We start from the raw sequence: 17,806 nt of genomic DNA, 5'->3' as shown, positions 1-17,806 counted from the left end.
AGACACTGAGGCTGCTGGTACCTCAGAGGCAACAAGATGGGGTGACCAAGTTCAGGTCCAGCCCTGGCAGTCACTATGGGTGTGTCTTGGTGGCCAGAGTGCTGTTAAGCCGGCCAGCGCTCACAGTGGGTTGTGTAGTGGTGACCTAGTTTCCTATGATGGATGAAAGTTTCTATACCTCACAGAGCTGCAGAGAGAAAACAAGCCCTTGCAACTTAGTCTCTTCAACCTTGCAAGGCAAGATTATTTCCAGGGGATCAGGAATTTTCACCTACAAAATAGGATAAACTAGATGGTTTCTACAGGTGGGTCTATATATTCTGAAATATAGGAAACCATATCCATGAGAACTGACGTTCCTAGAACAAAGAGAGTCATACCTCTATTAAAGATTCTACAGGGATAATTGACTGCTTAGAACCATCTGATTGTAGAGGTAAAATGCGGCAGATTCAGAGCCAAATTCTCTTGGGCTATTTTTAATATTCTTAATAGCCATTCAGAGCCGGGCATCGGTGGCACATGCTTTTAATCCCAGCACTCGGAAGGCAGAACCAGGAGGATCTCTGTGAGTTTGTGAGTTGGAGGTCTGCCTGGTGTGCAGAGTGAGATCTAGGACAGGCACCAAAACTACACAGAGAAAAACCTGTCTAAAAAAACAAAAAAACAAAAACAAAACAGCCATTCAGTGCTCACCTCCATGTCAGAGCTAAGATCCTTGTTGCCACCAAGTGAGAGAGATTGAAAATGCATTAACAGACCACTAGCTTCCACCAATCCAAAAGCCAGGAATGCCATCATCTGAACCTACAGCAGAGATCCCCCCAATTTGCTGTAACCCACCCTGATGTTGCTATCAATGTGCTTTAAAAAATACATTTATGATTTTCTTTTGCTACATAACTATAAAAACTTCATCAACCCATTTCCACATAGGAACATATTACTTGGCACAATTCGAATCCATACTCCTGGCCACATATATTTGCCTCAAAAGTAAATTATTTCTTATTCCCTCAGAGGTGAGAGACGTGTTTTGTGTTGACATAAACAGCCTGTACTGATCTCTTTAAACAACCGCCATATTTAAAACATGAATGAACTCATGGCTTATTCTTTAAATTCAAATAAAAGATACTCTACGAAGCAACTCTCACCGATTCTGAAAGGATTTCCCAGCAATATTGTCTCTGTAGGAATCAAACAAAACATGGTATTGATCCCGGCTCCATTCCAGAACCACCTAGAATAAAAAGAGAAAGAAAAATGCCAATACTTTCTGTCCATCAAAAACTAACAGTTCAATACAAAAGTTCACTCCGGTTCATAAGCAACTGCTCAAGAAGCAGGTTGAGCAGTCCAAAGCGCCCACCCACTCCATGCTGGCCCTACAACAGACAACCTGCTCAGGCCAGTAAATAAGCTACACCTGTGGCTTAGATATCTGAGCAGACTTAGGATCTCACTGGCCTTGGGATGGGGTCTGGGGTTACAAAACATTGACAAGGAAGAGATGTTTGAATGGGGTCTTGAAGGAGGATGAGAAAGGGATGATGTCAGCTGGTCGGAAGAGTACCTCCGGGGCAGGTTGTCTGAGGCAGCTGTGTAGTTGAGCAGAGCATGGGTACCGAGAGAGACAGGTACCAGGAAAGAATAGAAGCTAGGACAGGAGGCCGGGCCCAGACTATGACGCGCTTGCCATGCATGGGTTAGCAGAAGCTGGAGGACTGCCCCAACAACAGAACAGGCTGACATGATCTGGAGGATGACCTTACTACCTGAGGCTTCCACCGACGGCCTTGCTATTCAGAAGAGAAGACGCTGCAGACAGAGGTTCCACAGACATACCCAAACATAGACTGGTTTTCCTCCACTCCCTCAACGCTGAACAAAAACTCTTCCTTACCTCTGAGTACCTGCTCCAGGCCCCACCAACTCTCATCTCATGGCCTCTCATCCTCTCTCTTCCTTTTGGTAGGATCTTGTCTACTGGTGCACAAACACATTCTGGAGTCTCTGGAAAGCCTACCCTTACAACTTTTCTAGTTGATCACTCTATATCAAATCCTTTCCATCTTCCAAAGTCACCTCTATTCTAGAACCCTCAGCCCTCTCCAACCTCACTTCTGTCCCCCAACCCCCCTTTTCAGTGGCCTACCAAGGCTCTACACCGTCAAGTCCAATGACAACTGCCGGGTCTCGACTTTGACCTTTTCCTCTTTCTAGAAGCACTTCCTTCTATCTCTCTACCACCCTGGTGGCTTGCCATCGTCTACCCAGTTTCTAAATGTCTCTTCATTCTGTCCTTCATTCTGGAATGGTCTCCTGACTGCCACCCACCTTCTGGCTTCATGCTCCCTCTCTGCCAAGGTGTAATGGCTATTCATGATCATTTTCATAAATAGTATTATCGTTTATCTAATCTTAGATTTTACCAACAGATCACCCTGATGGCAGAGAAAAGTAAATATTCTGAGGAGACTGCTTTAGAGCAGTGGTTCTCAACCTTCCTAATGCTGTGACCCTTTAATACAGTTCCTCATGTGGTAGTGACCCCCAACCATAAAAGTATTTTCGTTGCTACTTCATAACTGTAATTTTGCTACTGCTATCAATCATCATGTAAATACCTAATGTGTGATATCTGGTATGTGACCCCAAAGAGGGTCACAACCCACAGACTGAGGTGTCTGGAGTAGAAGCTTCAAGTGACAAATCTAGTGTTTCATCTGTAAAAGGTGACCCCAATTTCCAGTACAAATTTTTTTAAGGACAGATCCAAGTGATGTTTTTTTTTTTTTTTTAAAGATTTTATTTAATTTTCTTTTATGTGCATTGGTGTTTTGTCTGCATTCATGCCTGTGTGAGGGTGTTGGATCCTTTGGAACTAGATTTACAGACAGTCGTCAACTGCCATGTGAGTGCTGGGAATTGAACCTGGATCCTCTGGAAGAGCAGCCAGTGCTCTTAAATCCTGAACTAGGTCTCCAGCCCCTCCATATAAACTTTTTATCTATCTATCTATCTATCTATCTATCTATCTATCTATCTATCTATCTTGGTTGTTTTGAGACAGGGTTTCTCTGTGTAGTTTTGGTGCCTGTACTGGATCTCGCTCTATAAACCAGGCTGGCCTTGAACTCACAGAGATCCGCCTGGCTCTGCCTCCTGGGTGCTGGGATTAAAGGTGTGTGCCACCAACACCCAGCCTAATGTTACTAGTTTTAAAAAGTATAAAAGTATAAACACCAGTTTTAGAAGGAGGTTTGTTCTATCAGGTAAAAATGCTTGTGTGTGAGTGAGTAAGTGAGTGAGTGAGTGTGTGTGTGTGTGTGTGTGTGTGTGTGTGTGTGTGTGTAGGTCAAAGATCAACATGGGATATCTCTCCTTCATTTGGTTGCTCTGTCTTGATTTTTGAGGCAGAGTCTGGGGCTCACCTATTCTCCTAGACTGGATAGCTACCCAGCTCCGGGATCCACCTGTCTCCACCTCTCTCTCCAGCTCCGGGACAGGAGAACCAACCATGCTTCTGCACTCCTTTTTAATGTGGGTGCTAATGACTCAGACTTGCGGAGTGGGAACTTCACTGACTGAGTCATCCCCTACCACCCATGTTTCCTACTTCTAGGGGTCTATTTTAGTGATCACAGCCTTTATAATCAGTTGCTGGTCAGCTTTTACAAGATGGCAGCTGAAGCTAGTCTGCACCCTTTGAACCCCTGTGAGGCAGATGCCACAGGCACCCTCCCTTCTTGGCCGGAGGACTGAACTTGTGCCACCTGACTCTGGCTTTGCCCAGGCTGCTCCCTCAGACTTACCCACAGTTGGCTTGTAAACTATACACTGATGAATGGAGCCATTCACCAGTTCTGAAACTGATGTTTACCTAATACACTAGGCATCTAGTGACCCAGAACTATTTCCCTGACAGCTACAAACAGCCACAATTACATAAAAAGTGTATGGTTTTATTCTGTCCTTACAGTTGCTAAAATTCTCATGAACCCAAACAGGGCAGGAACCTGGAGGCAGGAGCTGATGCAGAGGCCATGGAGGGGTGCTGCTCCCTGGCTTGCTCCTCATGGCTTGCTCCTCATGGCTTCCTCAGCCTGCTTTCATTCTTTATTTCCTCTTGGTTTTAAATCATATGGCTTTCTGTCTGATGACAGAATGCGGCTCCCTCTGTCGGAATGAGACTTAGTTTGTCAGATGTCTCTAAGATCCTTTCTTCCTGTTTCATGTGCTGTGCATATGAGTCACCCACAAGCTGACAAATCACCTGTACCACAAGACTGGAACAAACTGTCCCAAGACTGGAGAATTTAAAAAGGCATACTGTGACTATACATCAACTACTACCAATACTGGTTTGTTACATTCTAGAAGGAACTAGAGAAGCGGCCTACACAGTATTACAAAAGTGCAAGGCATATTAATAAGGTACCTGCTCCTCTGCTATCCCACTAACATAAGACAATAGAACAGCCAGGCAATCCCTGTGAGTTGTTCTGCTATCTCTGGGGAACAACTGACAAGCATCAGCTGAGTGAGTGGGTCCCTCACTTCTGCCTAGTGAGCATCACAGACAGAAGAGATCCCCAGAGGGGACATATGGCACTTCATTAGTACTTATTGGATGCTGTCCACTGAGCACTTCGCAAGGTGCCTTGTAGTCATGTGACACCTCCTTTAAGTCACCTGTCCTCACCAGACTTCCACACAATGGTGTCCTAGTTAGGGTTTCTTTTTTGTTTTTGTTTTTGCTGGAGCTGAGGACCAAACCCAGGGCCTTGTGCTTGCTAGGCAAGCGCTCTACCACTGAGCTAAATCCCCAACCCCTAGTTAGGGTTTCTATTGTTGTGATGGAACATGTGTATTTGGCTTACACTTCCACATCACTGTTATTCACTGAAAAATGTCAGGACAGGAACGCAAACAGGGCAGGAACCTGGAGGCAGGAGCTGATGCAGAGGCCATGGAGGGGTGCTGCACACTGGCTTGCTCCTCTTGGCTTGCTCGGCCTGCTTTCTTATGGAACCCAGCACCACACCATGGGCTGGCCCTCCCCCATCAATCACTAATTCAGGAAATGCCTTATGGCCAGATCTTACGGAAGCATCTTCTCAGTCGAGGCCCCTCCTCCCAGATGACTCCACTTGTGTCAAGTTGGCATGACCAGCCAGCACAGTCAGTGAACAATAAGTTTTGACGCTCACGGCACACCTGCCGTTGGGGGACTGGGAGCGCCAACTGTTTTATTTACTTTTGTTGATCGAGATGTGAGTGGGGTGGCCGGTAAGCAGACAGGTGAACAGGTGACTGGGCCTCCTAAGCATTCCCATTCTACCCACTTCTTTGTTTGTTTGTTGTTTTGTTTTTCAAAACAGGGTTTCTCTATGTAGCCCTGGCTGTCCTGGAACTTGGTTTGCAGACCAGGCTGGCCTCGAACTCAGAGATCCACCTACCCACCCCTGCCTCCTGGGTGCTGGGATTAAAGGTGTGTGCAGCTACTGCCCACTGACCCACTTCTTTCTGCCTGTCCACCAGCCTAGTGCACGACTCCTGCAGGTCACCCTGCCTGCAGCCATTAACACTCTCTTATTCAGGATCCCTCAATTCTTCTACCACTGATAAGGCAGGTTTTGTTGGGGGAGGAGGCAGTTATCATCATTTAGCAGTATTCCTGGGCCCCAACTACTAGAAGCCAGTACAAAACAAACTTTAATGGCACCAGGTGTAGGGGGAAGGTCACCACAGCTACACCAGTCACCAGGTGCAGGGGAAGGTCACCACAGTTACACCAGTCACCAGGTGCAGGGGAAGGTCACCACAGCTACACCAGTCACCAGGTGCAGGGGAAGGTCATCACAGGTACACCAGTCACCAGGTGCAGGGGAAGGTCATCACAGGTACACCAGTCACCCAGGAGCAGGGGAAGATCATCACAGCTATACCAGTCACCCTTGTATCAACTTTCTTCCTTTCTATCTCCTGCTGCAAGGGCCTTCGTTTGTTTATTTTGTGTATGGAGGGCATGTGAAATCTCCAGCATGTATGTAGAGGGCAGAGGAAAACTTGTAGGAATCTGGGAATCAGTTCTCTCCGTCCACCACAGGAGTCCTGGGACTCAAACTCAGGTCACCAGACTCGGTGACAGGCACCTTCACTCTCTGACCCACCTCACTGGCCCCTTCATTTATTCTTTGGATTATCTCCCGATGTCAAGGCCTTTTACTCTGTTTCTTTGGTTGAGAAACGGTAGTTTCTCAATATCAGCACCACTGCCATTGGGCCTGGATAATTCTTTGCTATGGGGGATTGTCCTATATATTAGCAGAACTCTTGGCTTCTACACATTAAAGCCAACAGCACTATTTCATTCCATGCCCAGCCATGACGATCTAAACTGTCCCACACGTTGTAAAACATGCCCTGGGAGAAACAGCACCACCAGCAGCCGAAAGTGAATGCCTGAAACAGCCCTGGCTCCGTCCTCTGCCTGAGTACTTCTGGCCCTTCCACAGCATCAATAAAACCATCTAGACCCAGGCCACCGGGCAAATCCATTCTCACTGCTGATGTCTCCCACTGCACCCTCTCTTCCTCTTTGGAGCGTTGCTCACAATTGTGATGAAGTAGCATTTAATGTCTCACTGTACACACTCCTTTGTCAGCAGGAACCATGTCTTCTCCTTGACTCTTGTGCCCCCAGGGGCCTGGTTAAGTATTTCCTAACAGAATGAATGAGCCAGGCATTCTGTGGGGAAGGCAGAGTTTTAAGTTTACTGAGATGCCATCTCTGACCCTAGGTTGCTAAGAAAGGAATGGGAAGTTAAGCTGTATCTCCCAAGCAAACTAGATTAACTGGCAGCTGTACTGATAAGCTGCTGTGCACATAAAAATAAACATTTCTTTTGAAGTACCCAATACAAGAAACATTCCAGGGCCAAGTGAGTAAGGACCCAAACACAAAGCTCCCTACGAAGTAGAGGGAAATCCATCCCCATCATGGCATAAAGGCAGAGGCGAGAGAGGAATTGGCTGGTCTTCTGCAAACAGCTGCTCCACCTCACCCATGGACTAGGACAGAAATCGTTCCCACCTCCCCAGCCCAGGGGAAAGACTCGGTGGGATCACCAACAGGGCTCACTGTCCTTCACGTCGTCAATGCCAACCCTGCCTCACATCTGTATAAAGGGCTGTCAGCTATCTGTTCTCAGGAGCAGGTGCAAGTTGATCCCCAGAATCAGCTCACACTCCCTAGCTGGAGCCAGAGGTGGGTGTGCCATGTAGCAGAAGTGGGTCACACAAGACAGAACCTTATATTAGGCCCACGCCCCCACCCCAAAAGAGTCAGAGGCTAAGATGAAAAGCCCCTGAGGCTATGGAAGGAGTTACCAACCCATCTAAATGAAAGTGGTATTTGGTCTCAGCAAGATGACCAAGCCACAGCTCCCAGGGTGGTGGGAGAAGTGGTCTCAGAAGCATGCCCTTTAGGTATCTGACACTTGGCAAACCTGAGGTCTTCACACTTACATAGGAAGGACTTCCTGCCCTGTTTCCTGGCTGTCTTCTGCACGCTCTCGCTCGCTCACTGGGTTAGGAAAGAGAGAGGCCCACAAACCCATCTCTTTCCTCAGTTTTGGGTTTGCTGTCTATTGCAGGCCTAGCTAGGGGAGGGCACAAAGCCTCAATTTTTTTTTTTAATAATTCCCTTTTTTAGATTTATTTATTTATTATGTATACAGCATGTATAACTGCAGGCCAGAAAAGGGCACCAGATCTCATTACAGATGTTGTGAGCCACCATGTGGTTGCTGGGAATTGAACTCAGGACCTCTGGAAGAGTAAATGATGCTCTTAACCTCTGAGCCATCTCTCCAGCCCCACAAAGCCTCAACTTTAGGCTCTGGAATCAGTTATTCCCCGAGATCGGCCACCCTAATGCTGAAGGGATATTAAGAGTTTGCAATCTGAAGTGACCACAGAAGTTTGTAACCAGGCTGGCTTCGAACACAAAGATCTGCCTATTCCGGCTCCCCACGGCTCACCACCATGCCCAGGCCAACTGAGAATTTTTTGTTACCAATGAGCAATACACATCTTGGGCCCAACTGACAGCCTACTATGCTCATCCAGACAAGCACAGTTAATGGCGTAGCCTTTGTTTCTTCTTCTTTCATAAAGAAACTTCACTCCTACATAATACAAATGCCTGGGTGTTCTTTCAGGCATGGTTGTATGATGCAATGGGTGACAATGCCAGGGAAGAATTTAGGTCTCGGATGCGTTCTTCCTCCATTTCTGGGAGAGCTCTAGGGTCCCGGTAGAACCCCAGGATACTGCACTTTTTCCTGACACTGTGTCTGGGCTTGGGGGTGGGAAGAACACCGTGATAAATATGGCTGTCTGCCCCAGGAGGGGAGTGTGAGGTAGGTGCTAGGCATTTAAGACACAGGAGCAGTGAGAGGGGGAGGGGAAGGGAGGGGAGGGAAGGGGAGGCAGAGCTGCTGCAGAGAGCAATCCTCTACAGACACCTATTGTCTGCCAGAGGCCAGGAGGTCAGGAAATCTTGCTTTCACAACATACCAAAATTCATTAATAAAAAAGAACAGACTCAAAAGTTGACCAAATGCAACTATGAAGTTGCTATATATGTTATTCTCTGAATCACTGCTGGAAGATTTATGGTGTACCCTTGAGCCGTATTTAGCAAGGTCCCAGGATAATATACCCATACAAGAATACAAACTTCAGGGCTGGAGAGATGGCTCAGAGGTTAAGAGCACTGGCTGCTCTTCCAGAGGTCCTGAGTTCAATTCATGGTGGCTCATAACCATCTGTAATGAGATCCGATGCCCTCTTCTGGCCTGTAGACAGAACACTGTATACATAATAAATTTTAAAAAAATCTTTAAAAAATAGAATGACTACAACTTCACAGATACTTTCCATGCAAACAGCTCAAGACTATATCTACAAGATAAAGGGAAAACAGTTATCACCAGCATAACGTGAAGGCCAAGGAAAGGAAATGGGTCTGAACTGCAGCTGGTATCTTGGACAGTTGTTGCTCTGGCCAATCTTTGATAAGAGTGTGATATCTGTTCTCGGGGTAGCCTTCTCAAATCGTGTGGTTCAGCTGTGACTCCCAGGCCCTCCCAGCCCCGAGGCTCTGCAGATGATTTGGATGGCTGATGGGTTTAACTAGGGCATTCATCCCCAGGGCAAGTGTGGCCGGCCCTACAGAGAGAGAGAGGCTCTGCAGTTACTAGTTGGGCAGAAGGGAAGCTGGCGGCCACACCCGGTTGGGGTAGGCTGTCTGAGGGAGCTGAAGAACAGGAAGGAATCATTCAAGCACCTTGATCCAACCTGCCAGAGGTTTAGCCTGTCCAGTTACACCAGCTAATAAGCTCTTTAAAAACAAAAACCAGGTCTGAGTTGGAATATGTCACTAGCAACCTAGTACTACTATTGACAACCAGCAGCCATTTCCAGTGACCAGAGATTCGAAATGCAACAAGCCTCTGCTCAGCAACTCCAAAGCATTCTTTCCTTCCCTCTGGCCACACGCCCCCCTATTTATGAGACCACCCTAAGGCTTGTGCCTCCTGCAAAGGTCTCCGGGGCTCCTCTAAAAGGTTTCAACCAGTGATTTTTCTTCCCTTAAACTAAACTGTTATTGACATATTGAATTCCCTTTTCCCTTACACTCTTACACGGTCTTATGTGTGCAGTGGCCTCCTCTCCCCAGCCTGAGCTACACCTATGAGCATGCTCTGTGCATCCTAACAGCAGGCCTCCGGTGTCTACGAAAATTTCCTAGAACAAAAATGAATTTCAGGACATGAAAATGGACAAGTTACAGTCACATTAATCATGTTTGAAAACACCCTATATCAGAGTAGAAACCTTACCTTCACTGAAAATGAGGTTAAAAGGATGCTAGTTAAAAACCACCCTTCTGGATCTCTGTGAGTTCGAGGCCAGTCTGGTCTACAGAGCTAGTCCAGGACAGGCTCCAAAGTTCCAAAGAAACCCCGTCTCAAAAAAAAAAACAAAAAAAAACCAAGAACAAAAAAACACCCTTCATCCATCCATCCGTCCGTCCAACCACCCATCCAACCATATGCTCCAGAATTTACTTGGCACCTTCTGGTCAATAAACATTTTCCATTTACCAAGAGTTGAGCAGTGATTTCGACAGTCTCTGCTTTGCCAATTACCTGGGCTCTGGTAGTGGTAAATGTCTTTCCCCAAATAAAGACATTTTTAAAGAAAAGTTCTATGTGATCCCTAACATTTTCTCCATAGCACTAATTACATTAAGAGTGTGTTCATGATTATTTTTTATCAGTGCCGTGCGGCACACGAGAGAGAGGGAGAGGGGGAGAGGGGGAGAGAGAGAGAGAGAGAGAGAGAGAGAGAGAGAGAGAGTCTGTGTAAGTCAGAGAGTAACTGTGAGGAGTTGATTGTCTCTTTCGGCCTTTACAGGAGTTCCAGGGATCTAGCTCAGGCTGTTGGGCTTACTTGGGCGGCAAACACTACCCCTAGAGCCATACGGCCAGCCAGTTCAGGTTTCCTGTGTGAACTGCCCAATGAATGTACATAAATGCACATTTTTTTGTTTTTTGTTTGTTATTGTTTTTCAAAACAGGATTTCTTTGTGTAACCTTGGCTGTCCTGGAACTCAATTTACAGACCAGGATGGCCTCGAACTCGCAGAGATCCACCTGCCTCTGCCTCTCCAGTGCTGGGATTAAAGGTGTGTACCCACCCTCCCGACTAATTGTAAATGTACATTCCTGAACATTTAAAAAAAAAAAAAAAAAAGGGAGGGAGAGGCCTTGAATAGGTTGGCCAGCAGTTCTGAAGCCACTTTGTTGTTTTAGCTGCCTTTGTTTTGTTTTTTTTCCTCTCCCCCCCACCAGATCTGAGGACCGAACCCAGGGCCTTGCGCTTGCTAGGCAAGCGTTCTACCACTGAGCTAAATCCCCAACCCTTGTTTTGTTTTGTTTTGTTTTTCAAGACAGGGTTTCTCTGTGTGATTTTGGTTCCTGCCCTTAAACTCACTCTGTAGACCAGGCTGGCCTCGAACTCACAGATCCGCCTGCCTCTGCCTCCCAGGGCTGGGATCCCGGCTCGTTGCTGCTTTTGTTTTGTGAGACACAATTGTCTCACTCCGTAGCCCTGGCTGACCAGCAACTTATAATATAGACCAGGCTGGCTTCATACTCAAAAGATCCACTTGCCTGTCTCCCAAGTGCTAGGATTAAGGGCATACACCACCATTCCTAGCAAAACAACTAGTTTTTCATAAAACCTCTGAATGCAAAAATAAATTATAAAGCTGTGACAGAGAGAGCCCCCAACTCACAGGATCAGCTGGGAATAACTCATTTTGGGCACTGCGGAGAATTAGCTTGTGTAGGCCATGGACTATGCCCTCAGATGGGTCTCCTGTTCACCTTTATTTTATTTTTTGCCTCTGACCAAGAACACACTAAAAACCTAACAGTTTAATCAGGAAACTAATCAAAAACAAACATGGTAACATACACTTCTTTCCTGAAATTGGACCAGTTAAGAAACTAGTTGCAAAGGTAACTTGAGCTGGATCCGGTTTTCAATCCTCTTTATCATGGAAAAAGTGTACTTCATTAATACAAAAACATGACCTTCAACAGACAAAGGAAAGAACAGGGAGATAATGGGGAAATTCTTGTACACAGGAGCAGACTTAACTGAGCCTATTGACTTTCTTAGGTGAATTAATTTGTTTCCACGCTTAGTTTCCCGAAGAAACTGATACATTCATTCCCAAGTAAGACAAGGCACACATACAAATACCCACGTAATTGGTGATCTGCAACCTTCCATTCAGAATCCTAAAATCCAAAAAGCTCCAAACACCAGCTCTGTTCTGTCCCTCACTTGGCAGCATACTTGACCTGCCTTGAACTCATTTGGTGGTAAAACCTGACCTAACTGACATGAGACTATTTATAGTCATTATTTTCCTCATGGAGTATAAATATTCATGTACTTCACTATAGAGAGTGCAGGCATTTGATGGTAAGATAAAGCAGTAGTTGTGGAAGTTTCAGGAAAGGGTGTGTAGATTTGTATATAAAATGAGGGTAGGCCTGAAATACATTCTTACCTCAAGAGCATGCATGTCTTAACGACACATAATAGCAACTATAATAAGACAGAACAAACACTAATGTTGAAGCCAAAAGTTTTCCTTTTCCTTTGAGTCAAAAATCTCACTGTGTAGCCTAGGCTAACCTCTAAAGCTCAGACCTCCTGCTTGTCTCCTGAATGCTAATATTACAGTCACGTTATACTATACAAAGCAGAATCAAGCGTTTCTGAATTACAGGCACAGTTGATCTAGATTCCTTAAAGGATTCTTAAGGACACAGTCAAGTGCTCTGACTTACAAGAAACTGGGACTCTCAGACTCACATGACTTACATCAAACAAGTTAGTCCTGCTAGCTTCACCCAGTGCTGTGGCCTGCCGGGTCCTAAAGAGACTAATGGCTAACTGGGGTGCAGATTAGCAGCTCACCTCCAGGCTCTCTCAGCACCTGTTAGGAAGTACGTGCTGGCATCCTGGCTCCCCTCAGCTCTTCTCAGCATGCCCCTACATTAATTTCTCCAGCTCACGGGCTTCCTTCCCTCCCCCCAGCTTCTCATTCCTATACAACCCTGCCATTTCGGCCACGCGTTAGCTCGCTCCTTGTCTCCCTCTCCAACCTCCCCTCATGGCCTGGTTCACTCTACTGCCATGCTCAGTCTACTACTTTCTCTCTCTGCTCTGGACTCTTCCAGGTGCCTCTGGATGCACTCTCCCTCAAATCTACAACAAAAACCTCTTCACCATACCTCAGAGATGTGTCATTTCCATGTCCCCTATGAGGGCTCACCCTCTAGACTGTCACCTCTGGATCCAGCTGTGCTTCGATTTTTATCAGAATTCCCAAGGGTTTTCCAGAAAGTACTTGGCTCGATTTAGAGGGGAAAATAAATTACTTAGCAGATACCTCCTTTGATTATATTTTCCCTCAATATTTGGGCCAGTGTTCAAATGGCTTATTAAAATGCAAACGGGGGCTGGGGAGATAGCTTCATTGGTCACATAAAGCCTGCTGTGGATCGGGGACTAGGGAGGTGGAAGGAGGCCAGCCTGGGGTACATGTGATCTCATCTCAAACACTCAGGGTGGGGCACCCCAGCAGAGGCTGGAGAGATGGCTAAGAAGTTCGAGAGCATGTATTGCTCTTCCAGCAGGCTGGAGTTTGGACCCCAGCATCCATACTGAACTGCTCACATCACCTGTCACTCCAGCTCCAGGGGATCTTCACACACACACACACACACACACACACACACACACACACAGAGTTAAAAATTATATACCCAGGCCGGGCAGTGGTGGCGCACACCTTTAATCCCAGCACTCGGGAGGCAGAGCCAGGTGAGGTGGCTCTCTGTGAGTTCAAGGCCAGCCTGGGCTACAGAGTGACTTCCAGGAAAGGCACAAAGCTACTCAGAGAAACCAAACAAACAAACAAACAAAGAAAAAATGCCCACATTTCCTCTAACACTAAGAGGGGGAAAATAATGAACTCACAATTTAACAATGATTTTCTTAACCATTATATGCATTATAACTAGTTAACAAGTTGGTGATATTAGAGAGAGTTAACCATATGATAACATTAAGAGTAGCATTATCTAGCATTATCTGTGACAGTTCAACAAGGGTTTGTTATGGGCTATCAAACCAATGAAGGGCTTCAGACACTTAACTCCCACTAGCAACCCTGGTAAGAAGATATTCTTGCCTCGATTTTGAAGAAGAGGAAGCTTAGAGAGGTTAGATTGCTTTTCCCAAATCAGATGAGAAAAGTGTGGGCTGCTTGAGAAACCAAGAAACCATCGGAGCTGGTGGTGCAGTTCAGGGGAGGTTCAGTCCCCCAGAGGAGGTAGTGATGTAATGAGATAGCTCACAGGATAAGGGCACTTGCTGCCAAACCTGACAACCTGAGTTTGATCCCTGGGAACCACGAGGTGGAGAGAGAGAACCATACACACATTGTGACATATGTGTACCCACCCACATGCATGCACATAACATAAATAAATGTAATGAAAATCTTTTTTTAAAAAGAAGTGTTATTACGACTAGGACACCAAAGCCAACTGTCTAACTTTGAAGCAAATGTCTGCCATGAATTAGCTGTGTTAGCATATGCAAATACCTCAGTTGCATAACCTGTAAAGTGGGTAAAACAATAACTATCCCTATCAGATGATAGTGTGAAGAATAAATTAGTATGTAATGCAGTCAAGAGAATGGCTAGTATGGACTATGTTTGTTATTATCATGGTTATTATCATTAGCTGGAACCGTCAGTCAAAACCACATTCCATCTACCCAGCCCTCCTGCCTCTCTTCTCCACTGTTCTGTGTGAGCACCCCACAGACCAGCTGCCACCTGCCACTCCACTCTTCATTCTCTTATTTAATCTACAAACCGGGCACTGTTTGTGCACACCTTCAATCCCAGCACTCTGGAGGCAGAGACAGGTGGATATCTGTGAGTGCAAGGCCAGCCTAGTCTACATAGGGAGTTCCAGGCCAGCCATGGGCTACACGGTGAGACTCTATCTCAAAATAAAATAAAATAAAATAAAAATTTATGGGGGACTTTAAGGCTGTAACAAATGTATTTTATGCTGTGGTTAATAAACTGTGCTCACTTAAAATCAACCAGATTAAAAACATAACTCGGTGACCTCAACATTCGGGAGGGCTGAGTCGGGAAGACTGCAGACTTCTGGCCAGCCCAAGCAACTCAGTTCAGACCATTTTAAAAACAAAGTCATCCAAAAGCAGTCAGACACTAACTGCAGAAACATTAAGTTACAATACATGAAATAAAGACAGACTACAGGACAGTGCAAGACTAAGAAAAATATCCCACAATTACAAGCCCACCTGCAAGACTATTTTTCTAGTCCCTAGAACCACTGAAAACACACTTAGACACATGCCATATAATTCAGCCAGTCCCTAGACACATGCTTAGTCTGCATACAGTGGCGGTGCCTGGCACTGGGCTTGGGCTAGAGTTACAGACGGCATTTAAACAGATAGCACCTCCTCTACAGATCTTTTACAGTCCAGTGTGGGTGCTGCCGTCGGCACACGTGTGTATTGTGGCATTTTATAAAGCTATCCTGTTCATTTTAAAACTCTTTTAACCTCCTACTAAATATAAACAATAGGGACAGATTTCAAACCATTTGAAAGCACAACGTTTCTTCCTGTTTCCAGAAGCAGTGTTTTGTTGAATCACACTCCTGTGCCCATCTATTTCTGACGAGCTCATCACCCTTTGCACACTTAAGACAGAGTACCATATCAGATGGCCATGAACCAAATAACTGTGAAATTTAAAACAAAGAGTAATTTCAGTCCACAAACGTCCAACGTATGTCTCCAAAGAAGCACAACAAAAAACCCATTTATCCCGGTGCTTCCCATCTCCCAAACCGGTTGCCTGTGCCCTTTGAATAGTTTACAATCTAACCCAACTGATTTTAAGTTCAGGTCTCGGTCCATGAAAGACCAGCGCCTTGATCTAAAAAGTATTAGCATGCCCCATGACGCAAGGGTCTGTGCTGGCTCCCCAGAGGTCCGGGCCGGGAGTTCCAAGGTCGACAGGCAGTCCTAGTCACCTGACAGGGACCCTACTCAGCTCATCTGAGATAAGCACTTGGTGCCTCCCAGCAACGTGAACATTCTTACCAGTTAAGGCCTCCACCCACTGACATACAGCTTTAGCTGTTCAACACAGCACAGCAAGAGTGAAAAAGGAAGGGAAAAAAGTTAAGAAAAAAAAAAATCTCCCCTTATTTACTCTGCAAAATTCACATGCAAAACTGCACGTGCCTCTTAGACAAAGTCTGAAATCAGAAGGAACCGGATTAAGAAGATAAGGTGTTTTGTGAAAGGTGGAAGATTAATAGGGTGGCACTGGAGGACTGGATCTGGAGGAGGGCCAAGGAATAAAGGGGTCACTACAGAAAAGAAAAAAAAAAAAAAAAAAAAACAGACTGCATATGCTAGAAGGCAGTTTTCACCGGCGCAAGGCCTGGAGGGCTCTTGGGGACAGCCCGGGGAAGGAAGGGCACCCGCACATAGGAGCATGGGGGGCCCGGGCGTGCATTGCAGCTGCCGCAGCGGAGCGGGGGAGAGGATGCACGCTGTCGGCGCTCGGGGGCCGGTGGGGCTGTGTGCTGGTCCCCAGGCTGCAGGGAGAGGATGGGGAGGCAGGAGGGAGACCCGGGACGCCGGCAGCACCGGGCTAGCCAGGGAGGGCTGCGCACGCGGCTGCAAGGCTCGGGCTCCGCTACTCACCTCTCCGAACTGGAAAGCCGAGACGATGGTGACCACGACGCCCACGAAGCAGACGTAGAGCCCATACCTGTGGGATAGGCAGGTATAGGTCTGTCTCTGCAGGAGCTTGAGCAGCATCACCCCGGCGGCCCCGCCACCCCACGCCGGGAGGAGCCCGCGCCGCGCCACCGCCTCAGCGAGCCGCCATCCACGGCCGCGCCGCCGCGCTCAGCTCACAGCCCCCGGTCGCCGTGCATTGTGGCTCCGGCGACCGACAGCCCGCTGGGCTCCACGCCGCGGCCGCCGCTTCCGGGAGCCCGGAGCCCACGCCCTCGGCGCGGCGGAGGCGGACCCGCGGCCCGCAAGGCGGCCGGCGCCGCCCGGGTTGGCCTCCGAGAGGCGGCGGCGGGTCGCCAGCGCCACCTGGAGGGCGGAGGGGCAAGCGCAGGCGCGCTCCCTCCCCTCTGCGCGTGCGCTGCGGGCTCTGCCCTCTGGACTCTGCCCGGCAAAGCCGGCTGGGACCCACCCAGCTCAACAGGTAACCCACCCCGCTGTCCCCCTGACCATGCAAAAGCATGGTCAAAAGCAAAGCTCCTGTCTCAGGTTTGCTCTTGGGACAAATGTGGGTGACTGTGGTTAGGGAACACATATTCAGCTTGACCCCCAAATGACATCATCTACTCTGTGCTTACACGAGGTTTGATTAGTTATAAAAAAAAGAAAATCACTGGTCAAGGCATTTACCAAATGCATTTTTGAGGCCACGGGTTAGGCTGGTTGCGGCAAAGCAGGGAAAATTCTAACGGATTTAGATACTATCCTGATGCCTTAGCTTTTGATAGTGATCTGCTAAGAACATTTTTTATTTTTTAAACTATAGTTACTTGTATGAATGTTTGTGTGTGCACGGGCACTTCTGTGTGTTTGGAGGGAAGCGGGTGGTGAGTCAGTCGTTTCTGTTCTAGCCTGTGGGTTCAGGGAATTGAACCCAGGTAGTCAGGCTTTGAAGCAAGCATCTGGTCCTGCTGAGCCATTTCAGGGCCCCTCAAATACAACTGAAAAGTTGTTTTAGTCACAAGGTTATTAGGTCAGACATAGAGAGAGAATGGCTTTTTGTTTTGTTTTGTTTCTTTGTTTTTCGAGACAGGGTTTCTCTGTCTAACAGTCCTGGCTGTCCTGGAACTCACTCTGTAGACCAGGCTGGCCTTGAACTCGAAGAGATCTGCCAGTCTCTGCCTTCCAAGTGCTGGGATTAAAGGTGTGCGCCACCACCACCTGTTGAGAATGGCTTTCCAAAGAACCAAAACTATCCCAAGATAATTTGGCTCTGGTCTGCAACAACTGTGACTGTTCATAATCACAAAGGCCTGTAATTCTGGTTTGGTGCAAT

The 17,806-nt window shown here is 47.0% G+C and overlaps 1 protein-coding gene across 1 annotated transcript in view; it reads right to left on the bottom strand.

Moving 5' to 3' along the window:
- The window catches only part of Gnptab (N-acetylglucosamine-1-phosphate transferase subunits alpha and beta), a 74,526-nt gene extending 57,707 nt beyond the window's left edge, over positions 1–16,819 (bottom strand). The window contains exons 1-2 of the mRNA XM_036169689.1: positions 16,438–16,819; positions 1,158–1,243 (exon numbers count right to left, since the gene is read on the bottom strand). Of these exons, the coding sequence (XP_036025582.1) occupies positions 1,158–1,243; positions 16,438–16,554 (203 nt within the window). The 5' untranslated portion in view covers positions 16,555–16,819. The remainder of the gene's footprint in view (positions 1–1,157; positions 1,244–16,437) is intronic.
- Positions 16,820–17,806: the final 987 nt, after the last annotated feature.

This window comes from Onychomys torridus, chromosome 20, assembly GCF_903995425.1.
Source record: "Onychomys torridus chromosome 20, mOncTor1.1, whole genome shotgun sequence".
Taxonomy (NCBI): domain Eukaryota; kingdom Metazoa; phylum Chordata; class Mammalia; order Rodentia; family Cricetidae; genus Onychomys; species Onychomys torridus.
Note: the sequence above shows the minus strand (reverse complement) of the source record. Positions and strands in the feature narration are given on the sequence as shown.